General features: G+C 38.4%; 3 protein-coding genes across 7 annotated transcripts; all 3 read right to left on the bottom strand.

The window, feature by feature from the left end:
* Positions 1–4,244: 4,244 nt before the first annotated feature.
* Positions 4,245–13,939, bottom strand: LOC103406943 (uncharacterized). Of its 4 annotated transcripts, none has more exons than XM_029088750.2 (15): positions 13,715–13,939; positions 11,427–11,960; positions 11,070–11,349; positions 10,155–10,453; positions 8,773–8,955; positions 7,832–8,587; positions 7,625–7,719; positions 7,463–7,522; positions 7,289–7,377; positions 6,545–7,105; positions 6,380–6,454; positions 6,140–6,210; positions 6,001–6,058; positions 5,566–5,785; positions 4,245–5,364 (listed from the first exon to the last, which is right to left on the bottom strand). In XM_029088750.2, the coding sequence occupies exons 2-15, from the start codon at positions 11,840–11,842 to the stop codon at positions 4,649–4,651; spliced, it is 3,879 nt and encodes a 1,292-aa protein (XP_028944583.1). In that variant the 5' UTR covers positions 11,843–11,960; positions 13,715–13,939; the 3' UTR covers positions 4,245–4,648. The 4 variants fall into 4 exon arrangements, with proteins under 4 accessions (XP_028944583.1, XP_028944597.1, XP_028944594.1 ...); XM_029088764.2 differs by having other exon boundaries at positions 6,380–6,439; XM_029088761.2 differs by having other exon boundaries at positions 7,463–7,513; positions 13,715–13,931.
* Positions 13,940–15,433: 1,494 nt separating this feature from the next.
* On the bottom strand, positions 15,434–20,371 carry LOC103450679 (uncharacterized). 2 transcript variants are annotated; one of them, XM_008390056.4, is made up of 13 exons: positions 20,086–20,371; positions 18,770–18,944; positions 18,432–18,515; positions 18,047–18,288; positions 17,672–17,915; positions 17,422–17,501; positions 17,231–17,315; positions 16,948–17,073; positions 16,738–16,851; positions 16,572–16,619; positions 16,185–16,269; positions 15,987–16,037; positions 15,434–15,900 (listed from the first exon to the last, which is right to left on the bottom strand). In XM_008390056.4, exons 1-13 carry the CDS (start codon positions 20,253–20,255, stop codon positions 15,809–15,811), a joined length of 1,596 nt encoding a protein of 531 aa, XP_008388278.2. In that variant the 5' UTR covers positions 20,256–20,371; the 3' UTR covers positions 15,434–15,808. The 2 variants fall into 2 exon arrangements, with proteins under 2 accessions (XP_008388278.2, XP_028944568.1); XM_029088735.2 differs by having other exon boundaries at positions 16,167–16,269; positions 20,086–20,356.
* Positions 20,372–23,400: 3,029 nt separating this feature from the next.
* LOC103450670 (protein ALP1-like) lies at positions 23,401–25,441 on the bottom strand. The gene has a single exon (XM_008390046.4). The coding sequence runs from the start codon at positions 25,248–25,250 to the stop codon at positions 23,577–23,579; it is 1,674 nt and encodes a 557-aa protein (XP_008388268.2). The 5' UTR covers positions 25,251–25,441; the 3' UTR covers positions 23,401–23,576.
* Positions 25,442–26,558: the final 1,117 nt, after the last annotated feature.

Below are 26,558 nucleotides of genomic sequence, written 5' to 3'. Positions count from 1 at the left end.
CAAGCATTATAAGTCTTCTCATAATCACAATATTTGTGTCTATATCTTTCTGGATGTGATGAGATAAATATCTTGGATTGGATACACATGAGCCCCCTAAGATATTAGTATAATAACTATTTTCTTTGGAATTAATTGGTTGAGCTCTTGAATTGAGTGGATCTTTTAATCATATTAAACTTTTTTCTTGCATAAGAGGAAGAGTTCCTTGTTTTAATAAAATGGTAGGGGAGATTTGAACAAATGCCTCTTTCAACATTTGGAAGATTTGAAGTCACATGATTGAGTTTGTAACATCAACAAATTAAGGGCTAATTTGGTGAGCTGGATATGGGTGGGCCTTAGAGATATGATTTGATTGTCAGATATTTGTATGACATGATTTATAATCCATATATAAGAATAAGTTAGATAACTCACTCTATTGTAGACTCATAACTCATCATCTCCGGTCATGTCGATGTCACATTTAACACAACAAACAATAGATTAGACTCAAGTCCATTTTAATTGGTCATAACATATCTCATCCAGCCCATAAACGAGGCCTAATAGGAAACTACCACAACTCTTTTCTTCTGGGTTGGAAGATATAGAATGTTTGAAATTTCACCACTTTGATATTTAAAAAATAAAGAAAAATAAGACCGACTCATCCACCCTCGTACCTTTTTTTTATTAACAAACGAAGACTCTCACATGTACCTTACATTGTTTTCAATAGTCGACAAAGAGTGTAGGTTTTCTTGGAGGCATAAAACTAAACAACCCCATAGAACTTGGTACACAATATTTAAATCTAGGGAACTTTAATGAAAAGCTTCCAGTACTGTTCATTTTAACGAAAAACCATATTTTTACACTAAAAAGTCAATCCTGGTACTATTCACTTTACTATTTATTTTGTCCTTATCGTTAAAACTCAAAGTTTTCAGGCCCTTTTCATTAGTTTTCCATTAAAGCTAACTAGGATTAAAAATTAAGCACTATGGGATGACGCAATTATTAGTACGAACTTTACGTATATATTTTACATGCCGGTTTTAAATTCAATTCTCAACGTTGATAAATTACACTATAATTACAAAAAAGAGATTGAAATGTCTATGTGTATCTTTTTATCTTCGAAAAAATAGATTGTCGTTTCTTTGCCCTAAACCCTTTTTTTTATCTTTTCTAAATGTGATTAAAAATTAAATATCCATTTTTCCTTTTCGTTTCCATGCATGAGCGACCACGAACCCTGTCACGTCATGGCTCTGAAATTCTGGGTAAAGAGTTGGCGGAGGAAGGTTACGTGGGGGATTACGATTGCACTGTTATGTTGGGGGAAGATGTACCAAAATCATCTTCTCTCTCCTACTTTCTCTCTCTACATTTTTGGGACAGACAGGTGGATTCGTTCATTCATGCACTCAGTCGTATCTCAAACTGTGTGTTGTGTGACGCCTTCATTGGACAACACAAACACACAGAAAACCAACCGATCTTGCCGCGACTTTCGTGCCAAAGAAAAAGTTTGACACAACCACCCTCTGGTTCGCCGACACGTGTTTTCCAATCATTGGTGCGGTCAACCGGGAGTTGGAACCGACACGCAAGCACCACGAGCACTTTTAGTTAACTTGGTAATCTGTCTCACTGTTTTCAAGCTTTTTGAAACTCACATTCCGTGGACTAATTTTGGTTTGTTTTTGGAAAGAATACAGCAAATGAGAGACGCATTTGGTGAGGTGTGTTCTAGAAATGATTGATTTGACCAGTGCGATTCCAACTACCCATAAAATAATCTAGGTAGGTAGGTTTTTACGTGTGTCTCGCCGAGAGACATCTTCATGTTTTGCGAGTATAACACTTATTACGTGACATGATATGAGATAACATCAAGTTTTATGATCACATGGAATAAACCCAAATCTTTGGCAGAAAAAACTTTCAACCAATGCACCAATCAAATGACATTACTAGTCCAATATACATTTTAAGATGTGTTCAAAACGTGCGCAAGATGTGTTCAAAACGTGAGCAACTCGTCCAACACACGTTTGCCATATGATGAAATGGTGACAACAAAGAATCTCTAAAACTCCAAAATGAAAAGAAAAAGCAACCTAAGTCTCGTATTAGGCTCCCAATCCCCAAAAAACTTGAGCCCCGAGAGATTCTACTGAAACAAAATTGGACTGTCAAGAACGTAGAGGAAGTAGAATGGACGGTTGATCAAATCTAGTATGGATCGTACATGGACGATAATTGGAGTCAATGACTCTTCTACCCCATCTGAGATCCTTGGGGAAGAGGATCCTAAGCCCCAATTTCCTCACCGGAACGATAAATTTGGGCCACCGCCAAGGCCCGAGGCCAGCCGTATTGGCCCGTGGCCCCGGCAGGCCAGAGCAAGGGTGGCCGGACCCAAGAGGCCAGCAACACTAGCTAGCGAAGACTTCTCCCCACATAGACGCCTTTAAAAGCTTGAATTTGACTTTGGAGGCAGCCTTTGCCAGAAGAACTCGAGAAGGAAATATAACTTACCTAGCCAGATGCACACCAAGTAAAACTTTCGGTTTCGGGATAGAACGATTGGGTTGAACTCAGAAATTAAAGAAGGCTCTTCAACAATTGGAACAGGATAACTAATGGTAAAATACTACGAGTTACGAGTATGAAACTGCTAAAAACAACACACTGTGGAGGCCGAAACACATAAGCGGCGCGTAAGAAGTGTAAACTACAAATCCATCTACTTAGAACATCTCCAAAGGAGACTTCACATTCAAAACATCAAATTTCAATTTGAAGGCCAACTTGGCAATTTGACATATTGTCAATTTTTTCCTTCCACCCGATATGCCAAAATTTATTGCTTCATTTATGTTTTTTTTTAACAAAAATAATAAATGTTGGATTGTTGGCCCTTTACCAGAGTGGTAGAATGGTTTTGTGCCCTTGTATGACGGCATGCGTTCAAATCCTACCAATGGCTAATCTAACATCTAATATAATCTAACAAAATCTATTGTTTGACCAAAAAAAAAAATAATAAAAAAATAATACTTAAATATGTTAGCATTTAAGGTAAGGCAAGTGGAATGCCTTTGGAAATAGCAAAAATCAAAGTTGAAGGCAACTTCAAATTTGACATCTCCTTGTCCATGTCAGCTTAGCCTTCTTTTCCATATCATCTTTGACATCTCGGTTAGAGTAAATAATACATCATTTGTTACTGTTGTATGTCTATGCGGCATTTTTGACATCTCCAAATATGGTCTAAACAAGTGCAGATTAGGCTGCATGCTCCGTACCAAACATATTTCTGGTCATCCTATGTTTTATAGGGGGGGGGGACCACGGGGGCTGCAGCCCAGGGACATGTATATGTAAGATGGGTACAAGATATGATCCACCTTGCAAAGGAAACCAAGGCAACAAATCAACATGATTCAGGAACACACAGAATACATCAGTCAAACCCAACAAGTTAATTACTGACTGCATAAACGAAACACAACAAAAGATTGGACAATGGAAGCATTGGGAGACAATTGAACACAAGCTTGCCGGATAAATCCGTGATCTTAAATTAAACTCTAAAATTTGATTTCCTGAATTCACTGACGATAATCGAATATGTAGGGAATGAACTAAACACAAGGTATAAACACATTTCAAGTTTCAAACTAAATAAAACCAGAATCAAGTAAGCGCAAGACATAACGTAAGCCCGGAGGGGTGAGCGAAGCATCAAATTTGCGATGATAAAGCAATAAACCTCAAACAAGATGAGCATCAATGCAGTGCAAAGGCAATGAAACCAAAGGTTCAAACTCAAGATTCAAAACAAATTCAGATCAAGGTTCGGGAGTAGCTATAGGCTTAGGAGTAAAGACTTACCTCGGCGGTCTGAAATCAAGGTCCACAAAAAGCACTTGGAAGTTCATCTGTGCATATCATTCCAGGTACGGTATATCATATCAGAAAAGTACCGAGTCTACTAAATTGAAATCTACAGCAACTGATGTCTGATAAGAAGCAAAACTAAAATGGGGAAGGAAATTTTCTTACCATCAGTAAGCCTCATCAGTATACACACCGAAAGTAATCAAGTGTGGCGGAAGCTGAGTTGGAGACGACCAAAACGTCAAAGGAGCATTCTCTGAAGATACCTGTAGAACAATCATAAACCAATAGAGATACAGAAGGCAAAACCTCAAATAATGAGTTTGCCAGCTAGAGAATAATACATATAAATTAAGAGCTGATTTTTATTAGGAATATAAAATGTATGTACAAGAGGGCAACGTTCTCTGATTTGTAAACGCTACAGGCAGGATACACTGTTTGCTAAGATATAATCACTAAGCCATACTAACTAGTGCCTTGAACAAAAAGATCTTTACAGTCAAAGTAACCAACTTAATACAGGAGCAAAATCCAAAACATCCGAAAGGTTCACTCAAAATTTAACTTGCAGGAGCCTACGAAAGAATCTATATAACCTAACTGTGGACCGATAGCCAAACGACTATGCATGTGTAGCTGGGACTGTGGATACTCCAATGACTATTCTTATCACTGATCATTTCTTGAAACATCAATTTTGTTTCATTTGTCAATAGTATAATGAACAAGACTATACAGAGAAGCAACTTCAAACCATCATATTTAAGTCTGAGAGGTCATCCATCGGAATTTCAAGACCCATAAAATCATGATCTTGTAAATTGTCATCATCGATATTCAACCACGAACCCAAATCTTGCCCTTGGTCATCAATATCGTCAGGGCCACCCAATACATCCATTCCCGGTAATTGCAGGTGAGACAGGTCAATGGGATCCTCCATTACATCCGCGGAAAACTCATCCTTATCCTTGGCATTGTTACTGGCGGTCACTCCCCCTGACTTTGATCCAGAAGGCAATGCCGGTTTATGTTGCTCTGATGGCTTGCCAACGAGGCCATTTACTGAAATAGATAGTTGCGTTTTCTGCTTAGGCTTCGTCTTTGACTTTCTTTCCCCTTTAGCATTAGATACCGCTGGCCGACCACTTTTTGGAGTTCCATTTCTAGATTGCACCTCCCTGTTGTGCCCTTTTCCATCTCTATCCCTCTCACTCCTCTTTCCTTTTGCACTGCTCGTTAAAGAACCACCCATACCCGATGCAGCAATTGAAGTTCCAATATTATTACCTACGTCATCCAGTGATAACTCCCTCTTCTTGACCCTGTTAAACCACGTCTCTTCTCTACCAGTAGTTTGTTCAGATAAGTGATTTAAAGGTTGAAAAACATCTGAAGAGATGACATTAAGATTATCCGCATTCTGACTAAACTGTGAATAGCTTGGCTGGGAGCCCATGGAAGCTGCGGAAGAGACAATAAGAAATAAAAAAAGACATGTCAAACAATAGAGATTGAAAAAGAAAAGGAAGAAAATACCCAGAGTGCAAAGTCCTTCATCCCCTTATGCAATTGATTACACAAGTAATAGAAGAAAATGCATCAGTAGATAATGGAACGGAAGCACATACACAATATTACATTCAAAGGCATAAGAAGAAATACCCGAATCCCTGGAGGCATTACCACCCTCTGCAATAGCCTCTGCTTGTCGTGTGCCAGAAAGAAGTATATCCCTATATAAGGGTTCACTGAAACAGCTTTTCCCTGTATTTTTAAATTCATCACATCTGTCTAATGTCCGCTTAACAAATGCTAAGGCAGCTTGCTTGGCCATTTTATTACTGGAGCTCTTCCCACCAGTAGCATTAGGACCCCAAGCATTCTATCACAAAAATATATATGTTAAAGACAGCAAGAACTTTGACAGTAACAAGGGCCATCCTAAGAAACAGTCGTTACTTTTATGGATCTATTATGGATCAGTTAAATGATACAACTCTAGCCCTCTAGTTATTACACCTAAATTTGCATCCTGAAAACCTTACAAGGAGTATTGCATAAAAAGAAAATAAGACGATGGAAGGTCAAAGAAATTACCATATACTTTTCATAAGCCATTCCAACAAGTTTGTCAAGGGCACGCTGTTCAAGCTCCCTATATGAAACCAATTTGAATCGTTATACCATGATGGACAGAAAGTTAAGCAAAATTACCACAGGATAAAGGATTAATTACTTTTCTCGGAATTCTTCTGCCACAGAGGCAGACCTCATCAGTCTATCCAGCAAGCCCTTCTTCTTGGAGATCTGTTACATTGAAAAAAAAAAAAACATTAAATGGAAGCCTTAACAACAAAATCAGAAACGCAGTAACTAATAACTTCCAATACATCCACACGATTAATTTCTATAAGCTCCTATGCATATCCATTCCATAATACATTGTAATACAGAGTAATACTAAACATGAAAATACCTGTTCATGGTGCTTCGCCTCTAATTTCCTGATTTCCTCATCAATTCCTTCATCCTCCGTCTGTGTCATATCAGGCTTAACAAAGATTATGCAAAAAAATGTATAATTAATAATATTCCATATTATGGAAGGATAAAATAAAATTAGCGTCTTCTAGAACCATACCTCTAGCTCTGGAAAAATTCCAACGCTTTGAACCTCCAGGACAAGTTTTTGATCTAACGACATGTTACCATACTGAAATTCTGAACAGGCCAATCCAGGCATCACCGCTGGGTCTGAAAGGAAACCATTTTGCAAGTGACCGAAGTCTGAACTCATTACTTTGTTTGGGATGCCCACTACACCTTCTGGCTCATCATATTCTGGCCTCCCAGTAATCCTATAACCATTAAAAGCAGTATGCCCAGCAAACTGAACGTTATCTTGTGATTGATAATCCAAACCATTGGATTCCACCTCTGCATCCAGATCAAAATCAACTCCGTATGAATCAAATGTAAAGTCTTCATTTACACCGCTAGAATCCTCCTCTGAAATCAATGCAGCTAAGAGTCTCTGACAGAGGGAAATTGCAGCATGATCTCCAGTTCCTGGCACAAATTGTTCTGGATGGAAGTCACCAATCCTTGGTTCACATTCAATTTTTTCATGCCCATTAGCAACAGTAGTGCTCCCATGTACACTAGAAGGAACTTGAGTTGCCACATTAGATTCAATGTCGCCCTGGTAAATCAATAGAAAATTAGAAGACCTCATTATCCACAGCAGAGACAGAGGTATAGTTGACCCATGAATATAAATACCAAATAAAACATTTTAGTGACATGACATTGTTTACAGACATCATTTTTCAAGAAAATAACAACATATATTCCTTCATCCCCTCTAATTAAAGCAGGCCATCACCTGTTGCTTCAGGAAAGCTATGTCGGCATCAGATAACAAACTAAAATATGGCTCCATTTGCCCCCAAAATGAGTTGGAGAAGGAAAGAGCTGCGGCAATAATAGAACTATTAATTCAACAAAACATTAAATGCTGGAAAAGGGTAAAAACAAAAGTGATCAATGAGAAAGGCACCAGAATTAACAACAGCATTTGCAGCAGCCAAAAGCTCTTCATGTCCATCATCTGATCCCACTTAGGAAATTGCAACAAGAGTGAATAAGGAACAATAAACACTAAAGTAAACAAAGATAAAGTCAAAAATTTATTCCTTCATAAATTTAAAGGTTTCCCTACCAAGAAAATCTGCTGCTGCATTGATTGCTGTGTGCTTTTGACGTGTATAGGCCTTTCGATCAGAAAGTCTCCTAGTTGGCGGTCGGCCTGCCTTGCTGTGTAACAATTTATATTAAATATGAGTCAATCCCAAATATTAAATGTTACAAAATAAACAGGATATTTATATGACAGTCAGATAAATATACAGAAGTACAATATTTAAACCTTTCACTCTTGTCAAAACCAAGCCTGGAACTTCTTAGCTGTTTTGCTGTTCCAACATTTCCAACCTTCTCGACAGTCATTGGCATGAGAGCCCTTGTGGAACTAAAACCTCGCCCTGTCCTCCCTTGCCTCCGAACACCATCTCCAAGGTCTTCCCCAGTAACCAGCTTATTCTTTCTTGATGGCAAGACCAGAGTGGACATCTTTTGAACATTCTGTCCAACTTTCTCATCTATCTCATCAGTCTTTTTGACTTTATCTCTGGATTTAATATCAGCAGCTCCCGACTCCTCACTCTCGGAAAGTGCAGCAGAAGACAAAGGATCGGCTTTTAACTTAACCTGCTGAGGAGAACTTCCAGGCAGGCGTTTGGCAAATCCCAGCCCAATGTCACCACCAGTAACATCAGATGGACTATCCATAGGAGGGGTTCCCTCATTACTTGAAACAACAGGAACAAAATTTGATCGCCTTGCAGTACGGGAGATCTTTTGTGGTCTCTGGCCAGCCCATTGAGCAACAGGTGGAGACGAAGATCGTGCTGATGTCATGCGTTTGCGATTGTTAGCTCCAACGGCAGCAGGGGGCTTATTCGTACAATGAGAAATCTCCCAATCATTAGGAACATTTGCTCGATTAACAACTGGGGACAACTTGGGTGCCACACCTGAGCCTGATCGTGGAGCCCGAACAGAAGTGTTCATCTTTGTGCTTGAGGTAGGACTAGCTGAATTAAAATCATCACGGACACTAGCCCTAAAAGAAATACAATATAAAAAGAAAGACATCAATGCAGTCTCATACTAAAAAAAAAAGAAATTACTACATAAATACGAGGAACGGAGCTAGAAATAAATATGCAGCTTTAAGCCCTTAACAAGCAGCAAAACACCATTCCAGAAGATAACCACGTGAGTAAATACTAAGGCAGCTATGCTTACTTATTAGCAGCTCTGTGGTTTGCCCTTTCCTTATCTGTACCAATAGGGCGATCTCTCTTATCAGTGATAAGGGAAGAATTGTCTGGTTCAGTCTTAGGAATGGATGAACGAAAGCCGAAGCCAGTTGGTTGCGAGATTCCGTCAGACTTTCCGACTCCAAGAGCTCCATTAGTGACTCCTGGCCTATAAAAATACAAGGTGTTAGCATTACCTCTCAGGCAGTATATCACAAAAATCAATCAACAAAACAAAATAAATATGTAAAATTTCAACAAAATAACATGTCAACAACAAGAAGATTGATCCTTCAATTCACCCATTTTTAAAAACGTTTTCATATGACAGAAAAAACCTTTTGCTCTCTGTACTATGAGGTGAAAGCCCAGAAGAGAGTCCTGGGTTATCCATTCCAGTTCCAATCACGGGGTTCATTCTTGTCAATAACGGCAGAAGTTTAAACAATCACTACTGTTAGACAAAGGACTCCACAACGATACAGATATCCTTCGGGCAATTGTTAACACCAAGCACATCGCCTCTTTTATCATCAGATCAAGATTACAAGTACCGAACTCTTAGATAGTAATTATATTATAAAAGGCATAATTTGCCTACAATTTCTAAACATGGCTTTTCAGATTCAGAGAATCTGACCAAAAAATATTAACACGTTTTCCTTAAATAATTGGACAATACAACTCAAATGAAAACACGGAAATGAAGAAATAGTATCGTTTTACATATGAGGAAAAATAACTAAAACCATATAATCTGGTGTCATTCTTTTGTCTGATTCATCCAACCCTTTTACAACTTTTTGAGGGTGATGTCAAGTTGTGTCTACAAGTTATCTCTTTATCATCAATATCCAAATATAAAAAAAAAAGGTTGTACCCAGTGCACAAGGCTCCCGCTTTACGCAGGGTTTGGGAGAGGTGAATGTCGGCTAGCCTTACCCCCATTTTATGGAGAGGCTGCTCCTAAGTCTCGAACCCGAGACCTACCGCTCAGATACATAAAATGCAACCTTGGCACTTTCAAATTTTGCATATGTTGTGCAACCTCTATACATAAATGGTGATTGAAAGGTGACAAACAACAACTTGCACAACGTTTAAAGAACTATTACATCCACTATGGATCCTCAGTGGAAATATATAAACAATAAGCATAAGTTCGTTAGCATTGAAAATCACTGAGACTTCTTACCAGTAAGTTGACCCAAAAAGAACTACTTATTCCTCAGTTCCTTTTAGAAATAAAAATCTAAAAACTGCGAAAATGCCAATCAAATTAACCTAAAACATGAAGGAATACAATTTAAAGTGATGGGGTCAATCTGTCCTTATGGGAAGAGCAAGTCGTTCTTTAAGAAGTCATACCTAAACCCATGGGAGTCATTATTTGACCTTGAACGCACATCATTCACAGGCCTTTGCTGCATTCCCTGTTTAGTTTCACGGTAGCCATCAATTGGTTTACTGGATACCATACTTGGAGAAGCATCTGGCTTTATCCCGGAACGCTTCTTCTTCATTTTTGACTTTTCCCAGCCATCAACACTGACAGATAAATTTCGATCCTCTCCCTGAACTGCACCACTACTTGCAAGCCTTGGCATTTCCCTATCCTTGTCTACAGCCCCAGATGGCCGCACAAGAGAAGTACTCCGCACATCCATCTACAGTTATCATAAGAGTGCAGCAAATATTAATGGAGGAACTTAAAGATCACAACAGACATTATCAATTCATGGATTAGCAAGTGGAATGCATATGGTTAAAAGCACAAAAACCAAATGCAATGCCCAACCCAATCCACAGCTTGAGAACAATAAAACAGAGCTAAACTAGCATGCAGAATCATAATTATATGCAATCATATATGCACTATAATTCCAAGAAAAATAAACAAAAATACTACATATATCAAAATCTACTATAATGCACAAAAGCAAACTACCTTTCAGTACCATAACCCAACTCATTCAAATAAAGATATTCCTACTCATGACATTTGAAAGCGATATTTAAGTGGAAGAAGGTTCCAGATTAGATCAATGTTAAGCATTCAAATAAGCCCATAAGCCCTGTAGCTACATACAATAATCACAACAGCTTATGATGATTTCTAAGGAATCTTTAAACAAAACATAGTTTAGCCACAACCGCAAGTAAAATAGTACCTAGAAGCTAATTCTGAACAAGACATGCATATACAATGCTCAATAAATTATTATTATATAAACAAGACGAGTCAAAAAAGGAAACGTAGCAGAATTTTTTCAAAATACGAACCCTCGCATCCACCAAAGAAGTACGAGTGCGTTTGTTTGGGATAGTGTTCTTTGTCCTTTCTTCTGACTTTTGTTGCTCAAGTTCAAAACCACCTGAGACAGCATGATTCTGAATACCAATCTTTCCCATATTTGGCCCTAGGACTGACCGATCACTCGATAGCATCGAACTAGAACGTTCATTAGAAAAACTTTCTGCTCTTGATCTCTTCTTAGATGGTATGCTTGGGAAAACCTTGTTGAATACAGATAAGGCTTCATTGAAAGTTTTTACACGTTCCCTGTACAATTATTCAATGTTATGGAGTAGTTGAAAGTCACAACGACAAACCAGATTGCAAAACATACACAGAACTACCTGGCCTTAATAGAGCTTTCACGCAGACCAGCCTTAACTCGTTTGATTTCCTCCGGAATTGGAGACAGTAGCAACTTTCCTTTTACCGAAGCAGATGGAGATTCATCAGGTGAAATGCTAAGAGCGACGCTCATAAGTCTTTTTAAGTCCCCTTGTCTGTTAGACTTGTGCTCTGCAGCAACCAATTTTGGATCAAAGCGTAAACACTGGAAGAAGTTCGTTACATCTCCTTGTGTTACTGCAGACGTGCTTCTTGACATGTTTGGAAGTGAAGATAACATTGGATTTTCCATGCTTTCGCGAAAGCTACCAGATCTGTCCAATTGAGCAGCTATGTGGGATCCTCGCTGCCCACTGGTGTATAATGGTCTATCTGGGCTACCAGACGAGAGATCAAACTTGCTAGAAGTTGCCATTGCATCAATTTCCACACAATATCCGAGTCACAAAGCCAGAAAATACAGAGGTGCATGACAAAGACGCACAACGGCACATAAAGCCCAAACTTTTAAGAACAATGACTGGGCAATACACCTGAAACAGATAAGGATCATCAGATACAAAGCCAAGTCCCTGTTCTCTTTTTTCAAACTATTGATCAAGTTTTCACCTATCATAGGATGGGTAGTCATTTTTAATCCTGAATGCTGAAAGAAAAGAAAGAATGATGGGAAACATAACATGAAGTAACCAATTGCAAAAATGTATAAACAAAAAACTGGACTGAGATGCATAAACCATAGAGAACATTAATTAATAATTTCTTCTTTCAAGGGTAAAACAAGTTGAAAAGATCACATTTAAATTTGAAGTAAGGGTAATTTAATCTCAAAGAACTTGTCCACATAACACAAACCTAAAGGATTCAAACAAACTCGCAAGCTCCCTGATCCAAAATGAAGAAGAAGGAAAGAAATTAAGCCTTATATTAGATGTTCAATCTTGTTACATCCATAAAAGTGAATTGGTGAAGCAACCCACACGAGAAAGATTACCACATATCCCTGATATATAAGCAATCTAGCATTACAGCCCAGAAACCACGAGACCGTCACAAACAAGACACAATATAAACAAAAATAAATGCAACTGACGTGCATGCAATATGAGAATTTTGCGCAGGAACCAAAGCATGAGCGTATCATTATGGTTGCAGCTCCATTAATGTTAACATTATTCCGATCAGCAAGATTATATTTGATTAAGATCAGTAAATTCAGGCACAAAGCAGATAAGCCGAAGTAAATAGAAAGCATTTTAACTTCAATTTTGCACAATTTACCAAACTGGGGTAGTGTTCCATTCTTGAGTGTTTGGCAATGATTTGATTAAACTTCTTGAGGTATGGCTTCTCCAGGGTAACGAAGGGCACACCCAACCAAACAATCAGTAAAAAGAGTCTCCTTTGGTCAATCTCCTCCCAGGTCTATCCCCCGAATTTTATAACATGTTCATTAAAATAAGAGCACACCAAAGATCTAAGGAGAATCATATAAGCTGACATAAAAATGAATTACTTGTTGATACTATTTAATTATGAGTTTCACAGTTCCAGTTGACACTCCATAAGTAGCTCATTGACCAATAAAAAGTAACTTAGATAATGAACACACCAAATGGAACATGCTATCACCAACACCCATATGACGGCTCAAGTAACATTACTCTTGAGCTAGAATAATCAATATGGACCGTCATTCTCTTTTAACCTCAAAAAGAACCTGAGATAATGAAATGAGCACAGCTATCTCTAAGTAACGCCATAGTCACCATAGGTGCCTTTTACATTTATCATCTTCCCTTCCATGAAAATAAAATTTTCCCCCCAGTTTTTTTTTTAGGTGGATTATTCTAGCTGAAGTACGATTTGTAAGTTCAATGTCTTTCGCGCTAAATTTCACTCAACGAGACTACTATTTCCTAATTTTTCATCAATCATTCTCCATTCCAATCAACAAAACATACCTATCAAAACAAACAGATAGTCACATAAAAATTTCAAATTTTGGTCTACAGTTAAGATTTTGTACTTCATTGCATCCTAAGCTTAAATTTTTCTATAATTTCACTTCATTAATTAAAAAAACCTTAAAACCCCCAAAAAATTCGCAGATACAAAATGGAACCCTGGAAGCTGAATCCACGAAACCCTAGATAAATCAAGCATTACAAATCAAGCATTACAAACCTTCAATCACACGTAAAAAATTCAACCCAAAATTCGACACGCAGAACTTAAATAGAGCAAAATTATATCGAAATTGAAGTTCAAAATTCAAATCTTATACCTTTCAAAAATCGGAGCCAATGATGTCCAATTGGCGGCGAAGCAAGCGCGATTCTTTGATTTCGGGATTTGAAGATACGTCGGGAATCGAATATTCCAAGGGTTCTAATTAGAGTTCTGAGCTCGAAATCGAAGGTTCGTACGAAGCCATGGAGGACGAAGACGAACCCTGTGTTTTGATCGGCAATGCAAATGGGGGGCGGTTAAATTACAGTTATACCCATGTTCCGTTTTACCGATGAATTAAAATGGACATTGAGGGCGGGGGTAGTTTGGGAACAATATGTTGAGCCGGCTCACAACAGCTACATAGAGTCTTCCATGGATGTATGTAATATATATGTATGTATGATTGTATGAAGCTATATGTGTGAATGTGTATATATATGCACATGGGATGAATTAGGAAGTGACAATTATTGAGTAATTTGAAAAAAAAATATTACTTAGTGAGAAAAAATAATTGAAATCAACTTTTTTTATTTAAAAATGTGATATAATAATAGTTTTTGATTATGATGTTAATTGAGTTATAAATAACTGAAAACGTTACAGTATATATTTGTTCGATCGTTAAACATTACATAGTGTAGAAGTCGCCAAATTATAACACGTACAATTGGTCACACAACATGTGCGGTTTTGTATGCACGGTTTAGAATTTGGATATTTGTGCATGTATTATAATTTAGGTTTATATAGAAGGCAAACAAAAAATTCACATCCTAATCTTTATGGTAATATCGTAAAAATGTGTACCTAGTTTGGGCATGTTTTCTTATTTGGTTCCATTCGTACATCTCCCTCAAAATGCAAAAATAGGTATTTAAAACATCGTCACTCTTTGCTATAATTTATCACTCTTTGCTGTAATTTATCAATTCAAACTGTTTATTTATGGGATAATTTCGTTATGTTTATTTTTAAATTTCAATTCATAGACTATTCTTACAACGTCGGGGTAGTTCAGATTCTTTTGGGCTTCGAACGGTCTTAAACTGAAGCACGAATCAGAGCCTCTGTCATCCCACAGCCATTACAACGTTTGATGTTTTGGAAGCCACTCATGCTATCTAAACCATGTCATGCAACTGAGGACTTTATGTGAAACATTGACATCGAGGTGGTACCGTGTCAAACTAATCATGCGAAGCCATAGGAGAAAATTAAACTATGTGGCAACATGCGAAACTTTAGAACTCATCCACCATGGATATCCCGCTTCATGTAAATCTCTCTCTTGCACCTTGCATTTGTCTGAGCGTTTGTTTTGTTCGAAACAACATGCATTTCGGCATTGACTCTTGGTCATGTTTACCTACGATTTGGTTTTTTTTTAAAAAAGGTAAATTTAAAGACGCGGAGAATGGGAGAAGTATTTTCCCTCGTACCATCGAGATTTCTTAGTACCGTTTGGTATGTGGGACGGGACCATTCCGTCCCACATTTGGTGCGCCTAAAACGGGTGGAACGCTGTTCCACGGGACGAGTTTTGGGTGAATTTTCGTTCCACCTCACCTCCTGGAATGACTCGTTCCATATCCATGTAATACAAAATTATAACATCTTCGTCTCCTTCTTCTTCCTCCTTGTTTCCATCTAAAGGCATCTTTGCTCCCTCTCCATTCCGTCCTATCCTGTCATGTCCCGTTCCGTCCTGTATGCATACCAAATGATACCAGAAAGAAAAAGAAAAACGGCATAGGGGAAGCCAGATAAATATTGGAAATATATGAGACTATAAGATTGCAACATCAGTAACATCCTCAAACTTAGGAATCAAAAACTCAATTATGTTTCAGCAGCCATAATTTCCTAGACAATCAAAGAGAAGAAAGATCGAAAACCGCCACAAGTGAAGGCACATTGCCAACCTGGGTAGCCAGGACCATGATAAAAATATCACCCCTACTCGGATACAAAAAGTTCTAACGATCTTCTACTAATACTGTACACTTGAAGTTCTGCAAGATGTAGCAGTCAACTGTGTTGATCATGTGGTGGTCGGGGCAAAACCCAACTGGGAAAAACAAGCAGGCGTGCGCAGCAGGTTCCTAGAAGGGCCCTGTCCGCCTGTCATACGAGACGCTGTGAGTCACTCTGACATGACATCCTCTGGTGCAGTAAGTACCTGAGCTTCCATGTCGTACGAGGGATACTTGGTGGAGTAGTCCAGTACAGAATCACCTGGACAGGAACACAGTCGATTATTACATGCACATTACAAATAAAAGTTACAGTTAATGAGACCAGTTCGGGTCAGGATTTCTTACTTTGAGAAGAGTCAACAGATGTCCGATTCAGCGATGTACTTCTCTTTAGATCTGTAACAGTAACGAACATAATCCAGGAAATTTAGCAGATTGCAGACGACGTTGCTCATTAAATTAAAACTTGTAGCATGTTGAGTCTAGAAAGAGAAAGGAAAAGGAGAGAGGTGAAGAAAACTGTACTTCGGTACAATGACATACCAGATGAACGATGTAACCCTTTGACAGCCTCAAAATTCTTGTATGTGTAGCCAACAAAACTGAGATCTTTAGGAGTCAACAACATCTGCAAAGAAAGATACAGAACAAGCATAAAAAACTAATATAACAGGAATTTTCTTTCCGCGTTTTCCCTTCTTCAAGAATAAAAATGTTCCTTCATACAAGATCATGAAATAAGCACACCGGCCTCCAAAAGAAGATTAGTCAATGTTTTCGATAAGTTCAAAACCCCAAAAATCTAAAGAAAACTTGTTTTATTAATCTAGTAAGTCAAAATGGACCCTTTTAAGCGTTTAGATGGCGAAAGCCATCACCGGATAATGAATCAACATTACGCCACTTCAATTTTGGCTATGAGAAACATACCTTTCTCATGGGTCCAGATCCAGTTCTTCCAGGTGCTGGTGGATCCACCTGCAGCACAGTTGAATTTTAGACACAAAGGCACAATCCAGTACTTCACTAATAGTGACTAGTATAGGTCGGTGTTTTCGTGAGCAGTAAGCAGACAGGAATATATCTGACACCTTACCTCATCATACTTCATAAAGTTTTGAGTATCAAGTTCATCGTTGACCTCTGGTTTAAATGCTGCCTCCGTCTCGTAAAGTCTGTCCCAAGCAGTATCTCTAAACCAAGGATGAGCCTGATCCATTTAAAATAAGAGGACCTATTTCATTCAGAATGGTGTAACAATGTGAGGGTAAAACCATAAAGTTCATCTGAAATAGAGGCAAAATACCTTAATTTGGTCTGCTCTACCAAGTCTGTTTTCAACATCGCAAAGAAACCTTTTGATCAGATCCTTTGCTTCAGGTGTCAACCGTGCCTCGACAGGAAATTTCAAGTGATTTTTCCAATGTACAATCTGCATGCATTGTTCCATATGTCAGATTATGCACGAGATATGAATTTATCAATAAAACTTTAGTAATTCTGTGAGTCCTCAAAGAGGTTTGTGGTATATGCCATGATGCACTTGAATCCGAACATATAAGAAAACTGTGAACTGATTGCAAATTAACCTTTCTGCATGTTGTGACGGGATCATCAGAGTAAAATGGAGGATAACCAACAAGCATCTCATACATTATCGCACCAAGCGACCACCTACAACCAGGAATTGGGTGAGAAATAGTATTCAAAAACGAACTTGCTCACACCATATTTTAGCTACTATAACAATCCAATAATGCTGCAAAAATCGTGGACTCACCAGTCACACTCCATGCCATATCCTTTCTTCAACAATACCTCTGGAGCGATGTAATCTGGAGTTCCAACTGTCGAAAATGCCTACCATTGAAACAAAGGAAATGGCATTAAACATTGGATCTTAAATCTACACAGTATTAATTATCCACAAATAGCAAACATTTGTTGCTTTCACCTTATCCAGTTAAGAATCTAAGAGCAAGAGAGGTGAAATTCCATATTAGAAGATAAAGAAAAGATCATTTGAGTACCAATGTTCTCCTGTTTATCTGCCAATGCTGAAGTTGCTCAAGCGGGCTTTTCCAGCGCCTCCCATTTTTTGTTTGAGGGAAGGATTCATCAATATCCATTGCCTCATTCAGGTTCTCATCATCGAGCACTTCATTTTCATTTATGGAAGATAAATTCGAGCAGTCGAGAGGCTTGCAAAGACCAAAATCAGAGAGCTTCATGTGACCGTTTTTGTCTAACAGGAGATTGTCTGGTTTTATGTCTCTGCAAAAATAGACGTACCAAATGCAAGAGTTAAATTATGTTATCTTGATATACCATTTATTAATAAAATGTACTTTAAGAGAATCCAACTTCCGGTGTTGGCAAGCTTGTAACCAACAGGATAAACCAACCTGTGAATGTAGTTATGTTTATGAATAGATTCTATGGCCAAAACACTTTGCGCAATGTAAAATCTTGCGACAGTTTCAGTCAAAGACTCTTCTCTAATAAGCAAAGTCATCATGTCGCCACCAGGTAGATATTCCATGACCAGATACAAGTATTCAGCATCTTGAAAGGAATAGTAAAGTTTCACAATGCAATGACTGGCAACCTCTGCAAGCAAATTCCTTTCAGCTCTAACATGTTCAACCTACGTTGTGGATAGACAACCAGTGAGCGCTGGATTTGCACGAAAAGTAATGGATGAAAATTTGAGAACCTTTAATTGAAGCTTCTCTTTCCTTTAAGGTAATAGAAGTCAAATTAAATCAACTCCTGATATCATATAATTACCTGCCCCCTACTGAGCATTTCTGACTTCTTCAACTTTTTCATGGCATAAATGTTGCCAGATTTCTTCTCCCGGCACAGTCTAACCTGCAAAATATTAATAAAAAGATTATTTATCAAGAAATTATCAAACATAAACCAAAGAATAAAAAAAAAACTACGACAAAGAAAATGAAAATGATTTGTTTTAGAAAATAATCAGCGTATTGTAACAGTACACAACTCGAGGGTGACTGAAACAAGCTTATACTCACTTTCTCTGTATATTATATGTTGAAAAGGAAATTAAAATCTTTTACACCTAGCACCTATGCAAGTTCTAAGAGATGCATATCTCTAACCTCTCCAAAGGCCCCTCTCCCAATTATGGCCAGAAGGTCAAAATCATCTACACAAATTTTGTGCCTTTTAAGGCGTATGTATTGAGTCTCTGTGCGCTCCAAATCCTTCAACAAATTGATCTGTTCCTCCTCCGGTACATGTTCAGATGCCAACTTCTTTTCCAGCACCGAGCGCCTGGAAACAGTGAACACATTTGAGGGCGGATATCAAGATCAAAGACAGAACCTTTATCCTCTAACCATTGCCAAATTCACTTTAATTACCAGCGGTGGAGGCACATCACAACTATTGGACTCTAAAACCATATAACAAAACAAGAACATATTCAACACTAGCGATATAAAGTTTATGTGGCATGAATGCAAGAGTGTGTAGGAAGCAGAACTGCCATAACGGACCCCTGAAAAAGAACAGATCAGGCATTAAAGATAAAGGTGAAACACTGCAGAAATAACCATACTAACAGACGCATTCTATTGCCTAAGAACTCAAACATTTAGCCTTTTCAGCACTCTCTTCCTGCTACTCTACGATGCACAAGTTGAAATACGAACACAAATTATACACCTGATGAAAAAATGCATGAGAAAAACACAACCGAGAAATAATCCAAACAATCCATAAAGAACCGACGACAGCCACCACCCATTTTATGTTATGAAACATGTCTCTCGCTCATTGCTAAACCAAAGGGCCTCAATCACACAGTCAACCGCCAAATAATTCGTCTAAGGTGATTAAAATCATAACAAACCAATAACCAAATACTTTTCCAACTAAGGATTTGTAGATAAAATCTTTGCGCAGCTGCCTCAAAACTAATAACCGTCACTAGGCAATTCTTTACTAATCTGCAATGTCATTCAGCAACCAAACTCTTATCATATTTCATATTTGGTATTCCTTAAAAGGTTTGTACTTTGTCAACATCGTATGCGCTGTTACAAAATCTAAACACAATCCGATAAGTAAACAACAATTACTTTCAGTTCATGCAAGCATATGCATTTCAAAAGCACAATGATTTAGGAATTTTCGAAGAACCACATTTCCAAAAAAAAAAAGTAAAACCAATCAAATTCCAACTCGTTCCAGGAATGCAATTCCAAAGGCAGTCAAAGAAACACCCTCATTTCTCAGAAAAATCAATACTTTCCATTCGAACAAAAAGAAAATAAAATACCCGGAAAAAAAAAAATTGATCGCAAAAAACCAGCTGAAATTGCAAAAACAAGAACCGGGCAAGGCAGAAAGATCCTTAAAAACAGTAAAAACAACAAAAGTTGATGTCTTTTTTTTTTTTTCTTTTTCCAACCTCTGTTTACGATCCTGGATGTGCTTCATCTGAGCCTTGTAGTGGCTCTCTATGAATTGCTTGGCCGCAGCCACCCTCTCCAGGGTCAGGCTGGACCCCACCTGCCCGTCCTCCTCCTCCACCGCCATGGGCCCCGCCTCGTCCTTCTCCATCTGCTTATGGTTCTCCATCCTCTCTCTCTCTCTCTCTCTCTCTCTGTGGCTTGAGAAATTTGGATGATTGTGACGAGTGACAACGAAGCAAAAACCCCGGGACGATTGAGAATAAGACCCCTCCAAAAACAGCTTCAACAACTAATTTTTATATTTTCCTCTCCACCAACGTCTATTTTGTCTGTCTGACACGTGTCCACCTCCAGTTGGTTGTTCCTGGGTTCGTACGGTTGGACTCTCTCTTGGGTGGCATTTCTCAGGTGGCAGAGCATGTTAAGTACAACTAAAATATATTCTCTTTTTATTAAAAAGAAAAAAAAAAGGGAATTAACCAATTTTTATTCCTTAATTTATAAAGAATCCTATTTTGGAAAAGAAAAATTATAAATAATCATATTTAGAAAAATGGTAGTTTCTAAAACTGGAAACCAAATATTTCATAGTTGTTAGTAGGCAGTTTTGCAGGTGCAATGAACTTTCTCAATGACAGTCATTGCAAAAAGTGAAATTTGGGGAGGTAATGAAATTGCCCTCAAAATGTTAAAACTTGCATGTCAAGGTGTATATGTATGTTCGTTCATTTGTATTTGTCTTTACGGGAGGAATGTATATATCTTTTTGTCTATCTGTAACATCATGAAATGAATGTATACACTGTATCGTCACGGGGGGAATGCATATACCTTTGTCTCTATCTGTATCATCACGGAAGGAATGCATACACCTTTGTGTCTATCTGTATCATCACAGGTGGAATGACTATACATTTGTTTCTATCTGTATCATCACGAGAGGAATGTATATATCTTTTTGTCTATCTGTAACATCACGAAAGGAATGTATACACTGTATCGTCACGGGGGGGGGGGGGGGAGGGGGAATGCATATACCTTTGTCTCTATCTGTATCATCACGGAAGGAATGCATACACCTTTGTATCTATCTGTATCATCACAGGTGGAATGACTATACATTTGTTTCTATTTGTATCATCACGAGAGGAATGTATTCACCTTTGTCTCTATATGTATCATCATGAAAGTAATGCATACATCTTTGTGTCTTTCTGTATTATCACATGTGGAATGTATACAAATTTGTTTCTATCTGTATCATCACAGGGGAATGTATACACTGTTGTTTATATCTTTATCATCACAGAAAGAATGCACACAGCTTCGTGTCTATATGCATCATCACATAATGAATGTATACACCTATGTCTCTATCTGTATCATCACGAAAGGAATATATATACTTATGTCTCTATCTGTATCATGACAAAAAGAATGCATTTGTGTCTATATGTATCATCACGGAAGGAATGTATACACCTATGTCCTTATCTATATCATCACGAAAAGAATGTATACACCTATGTCTCTATTTGTATTATTACGGAATGAATGTATACACCTTTGTGCCAACCTAGATTACCATAGGAGAAATGTATATACATTTGCCTCTATTTGTGCCCATCAATGTAATATAATACAGGAGGAAAGAGACCGACACAATAATATATAAAACAGTGACACAAAAGTTATTTCCAAATTAGATTTTACATTCTTAATCAAAGGCTTCTCTTCAATAAATGTCAATCAAGCAAAAGCAGAGAAGCCCTGTTCGATCACTGCAAATATTTTGAAAGAGGCAGATGATGTAATCAACTTCCAAATGCAGACCAGCAAACCCAACTGGCTATAAACATCATGTCACAACAAGGTTTCCATCACTCCCTAAACTAGGGGCATAAATTCTTAAATGATCCACAGTAGTATGTCTACGTCTTTCTCGTAACGATACAAGTGAACAAACAACAGATAACAAGACATATTCAACCCGGAACAAAACTAATGTAAATTTAAAATGTTCAATCTAGTAAAAGTGATTAATTAATTTATAAAATAGATTTGTAGGACTGGTTTGGAATTGCTTAAAATAACTTTTTTTCTTTTCAAAATCATGGGTCCAAAACAGTATAAAGCAGCAGCAGCTTTACATATACTTCTCAAAAAAACAATTTTTTCATTGCAGGCAGGTGAATAATACCAATTAATTAAACTTTCATACTGACAATCATACCCCTATCATTTTTTCGCAAAATGCACTTTTAGCATTACAGTTTACCAAACACCTGTCTGTTTTTTTTCACAACTATTTATTCTTACAGCACGGTAGAAGTAATTTAAAAAAAAAAAACTCAATAACCCCAAACTTCCCCATCACTATCAATTTGCCAAGAAAGGGTTAGTAAAAGTCTTCCCCATCACTGCGAATTTGCCAAGGAAGGGTTGGTAAAAGTCAAAGAACAGAGGAGACCAGAATTACTAATCTGATGCAAATAATTAAAAGGTCAGAGACTCAGAGGAAAGCAAATGAGAATTGTTGTTGTGCAAGTGCCAGGGGAAACCGCGTTCCAATCAGCTTGTTGGACCAAAAGTTGATAAAATTAGAGACTGCAAAAGGGATTTGCCATGTTGAAAAATGGGAGTTTATGACATCACAAATTCTGTCAATACTTGGTTCTTTGGGGTCTGCATATTATGGTAGCCTGATATGGCCAAGAACTAAAAGTTACATGGTTGACAATGTTTGTATTTTCGTTTGTATCTATCTTCATGATACGTGACCGAGTAGGTAAGCGCGTAATGAGAGATGCATGATTATATACAAGCGATGTTACAAGAAATTCTCTCTTGACAATCTGACTTAAAATTCTCATATAGGATTATAAGCTCTCAAACTTTAGAATAAAGGAGATAGATGCACAATTATATACAACTGGTGACACGATAAATTTTTTCTTCAATGTAATCAAGAATTCCAATTACTCATACTTTTTAAGTTAGAGAGATAGGCACAAAGTTGTATATAATTGGTGATGCATCAACTTTTGTCTTGGCAACGGAATTGAATATGTCAACTTTTCTCTTGACAACGTAATTGAAAATCTCATCTAGTTCTAATCATGCAAACTCCAGAATGTCGACGATGAAACCATAAATCAAAATCTCGACCAATTTACAAACTCAAACTTCAAAGTTAGAGAAATAGATGCACAGTTAGATACAATTGGTGATACGACAAATTTTCTTTTCAACATAATCAAGAATCTCAACTATGGTCGCTCAAACTTCGAAACCAGATTTAGAATTTCAGATGGCAAAAATGAAGAACGAACTATATTGATTAAGATAATATACTTATACACAAAGCTAATCAAAAGCCAAACTATATTTCTCTCCGTATAATCTTTTACTCTACAATATAACTACAACAAAGACACCGCCAAAAGCCTAAAAGCACAATACTAAAGCTGAAACTCAAAAGCACCCCCTACAGAAAACCAGTGCCTGCAGCAAGGCCATGGTGCAACAAATTATGAGCAATGTGATCCCTCGCCTGCACCGAACCCGCCGACCTCAGACTATTCACCGGTGTCACCACATCGTCGAAGAGCTCGAACCCGAACTCGGGATCGAGCACCTCATTCCTCATTGCACAGATATTGTGCAAAACACAGCAGGCTCCAAGCACCACAGGCAAGTCCTGCAGTTTGACCTCAGTCCTCTTCTGCAAGCATGACCACCTCCCTTTCAACTTTGCAAATGCATCTTTAGTCACCCTTTCGACTTCACCTATTTTCTCGTTGAATGCGTGCTGGGTCCACGTCAAGTTCTGGTGGGTGTAAGGAACCAGCACCCAATCCATCAGAGGAAACCCAGCATTTCCTACAATCCACACATCCTTCAATAGTCCTCTGGTTGCTCTCTGGTACAATGCAGACTTCTCCAGCACCTGTTCGTCAGGCATCGAACCCGGCCAGCCGATGCAAACGTCGGTGAAAACGCCTCTCGGATCGACAACCCCTTGAACCGTGATCGAATACGAAGTCTTCTGGTTGCGTTCCGTGTGTCGCTTGTTGAAATACGCCGCCACGTTCACCTTTGGAGCAATAATTGGAATGTGGGTGGTGTACATAGACCCAGCAACGTTTGGAATTCCGGAAATGGTCTCGAACTCCTCCTTGATTTCCTGCATCCTGCCTTCGTCCGGCCACTGGAGAAATTTGGGCATCAAGACAGTCTTGATAGCAAGGCAAACTTCCAGAACCAGCTTGTGGCAGGTGGAGATTCCAAGCCCGAAACGTTTGGAAACCTCCCGGAGCGGCTCCCCGGTGGCAAGCCGATATATGCACACAGCCACACGCTGCCGCACCGGAATCGCCTCGCGCAGCATTGTGTTCTTCTTGAAAACCGCCAACTCCAGCTCCGCGCATATCATGTCGAACGTTCCCTTGCTCATCCGAAACGCCTTTCGAAACTCCTCCTCTGGAACATCTGGGTGGCCCAAATTCTCCCACCACACCTTGGACCTGTCCTTCACCCAAAGCCTCCTGTGTGGACCCGGAATCGTAGCACTCGAACTCGCTTCCGGACCAGCCGCGGATGTCTCAGCTGCGGCAGTGGCCGCAGCGGCTGCAGCGGAAGCGGACTGCCGACTCCGTTTCGCCCTCGACTGCTCCGATTCATCAGATTGAGAATGATACTGCTGAAGATCAGTGTAATACTCCTCCATAGCTTGAGTCTTCTGCCTGTGATTAGCTTCAAGCATCAATCTTTCCTGCTGGGCTTCGACCAAGTAGCTCTCCTGCTCCTGCTTCTCCTCCTCGTCCAGCAGAATCAGCGAAGCCAGTATGTCGCTCATTGCTCCCGGAGCGGCTCCAGCGCCGCCACCAATACCATTATTGCTTCCGTCGTCCTTTCTTCGCTTCTTCAGGTTGTGATTCCCTCCATTTATGTCGAATTCGTCCATGTCAGTGAACAGGGTGTAGAAATGGGTGTAATCTTCTTGATTAAGAAGTGGGAACGGAGTAATTTCCATTAAAGGCGTGGACTTTGATGGGTCTGAAAGGTGTTTGACGAAATGCCTGTGTGAATTCGAATTGCGAGTGCGGAGGTGAACTGGTGGAGATGGAGTTGTTGGTTGGAGGAATTGGACTGGGGACATATTTTATACCCGCGGGAGGCGTGTACGCAGGTGTGAACGCGGAGTGGGGAGGCTTTTGACTTGGACTTGACCCTTTTGGAAGAGAGCTTTTACGCGGTTGGAGTTTTGGGGGCGGTGGTTTTTGGGATAAACGATGGGAATTTGGAAGGGGAGGGAAGGGGACGGGGAAGTTTCGTTTTTGGGGAAGGAAGAAGGAAAGAGGGGAAAAGGGGGGAGAATAAGAGAAATGGTGACTTTGCTTGTACTCAATTGCAAAACAATTTTTTGTCGCCAAAAAGAACCCCCAAAGGTTCACTATTTTAAGTTTTTTTTTTTTTTTTTTTGAACAAAACTCTATTTTGTTTTTGGATGGTTAGTAAACACTGAGTGCCTGTAGTCATTTACAAGCTAATGATGAGATGTCAAGTAAATTTGATTGTTGTGCGCTAAAGAAGGTTTTTGAATTAAATTGGTTGGGTTTTGTCGTACGGGTATGTTTTTGTAACGATAAAATTAGTAGGACTATTAAACGAACTCTAAAATACATGCGTAATCATTTGCGAGCAATGAGTGTTAAAAACAATTGATTGTTTCGGGCCAATGAAGGTTTTGAAGCAAAAATGTCATGAAGTAAGCTTTGGATGCATGTAGTCATATGCACCAAAGAAGATTTTCAACTAAACGATTCAATAACGCTTAATACGTGTAACCAATTGCAAGTGGTGAGGTATCGAGTACATGTACTAAAAATTGTTTTGTGAACCTGCAATTACGATGTTTTTTTAGAGAAGTTTGATGTCACATGAAATTTTTATTTAATTAAACAAAAAAAATGTTTCGGAGGATATAATAAACAACTTCAATCGTAGCCATTTTCCAAAAATCTGTAGTGAATTCTACATTGTCCGCCCCAAATTTATTGAAGGCATTTCCTTGCTTAAAACACAACCTCGCATAATTAAAGTTTACATATTAACCAAATCCATAAACACATTCAACATTGTTTTACCAATAAATTTTCCTTAATAACGAAACCTTGAATATTAATGTTATATTTAGTGGATCTTTACCGAATATCCTTTACTTTTTTGAATTAAATGTTTATCGAAAACTATATACTTTCTATTCTGATGTACTAAACAAAATTCTTTGGCTTTACTAGTACTTTTTCGTATTAAAAATTTAAAGTGATTCATTTAAAAAGATTGAGGGGTGAGAATAGAATTATCCTAAATTTAAAGGTCAAAACCATCAACCATCATTTTTCAACAATGTACTTTTAATTAAATTACGAACTTCTAGTAAATGAGCGTTATTACCGTGGCCGTA

The sequence above is a fragment of the Malus domestica genome, chromosome 02 (assembly GCF_042453785.1).
Source record: "Malus domestica chromosome 02, GDT2T_hap1".
NCBI classification, from domain to species: domain Eukaryota; kingdom Viridiplantae; phylum Streptophyta; class Magnoliopsida; order Rosales; family Rosaceae; genus Malus; species Malus domestica.
This window is presented reverse-complemented; position numbering and strand designations above follow the sequence as displayed.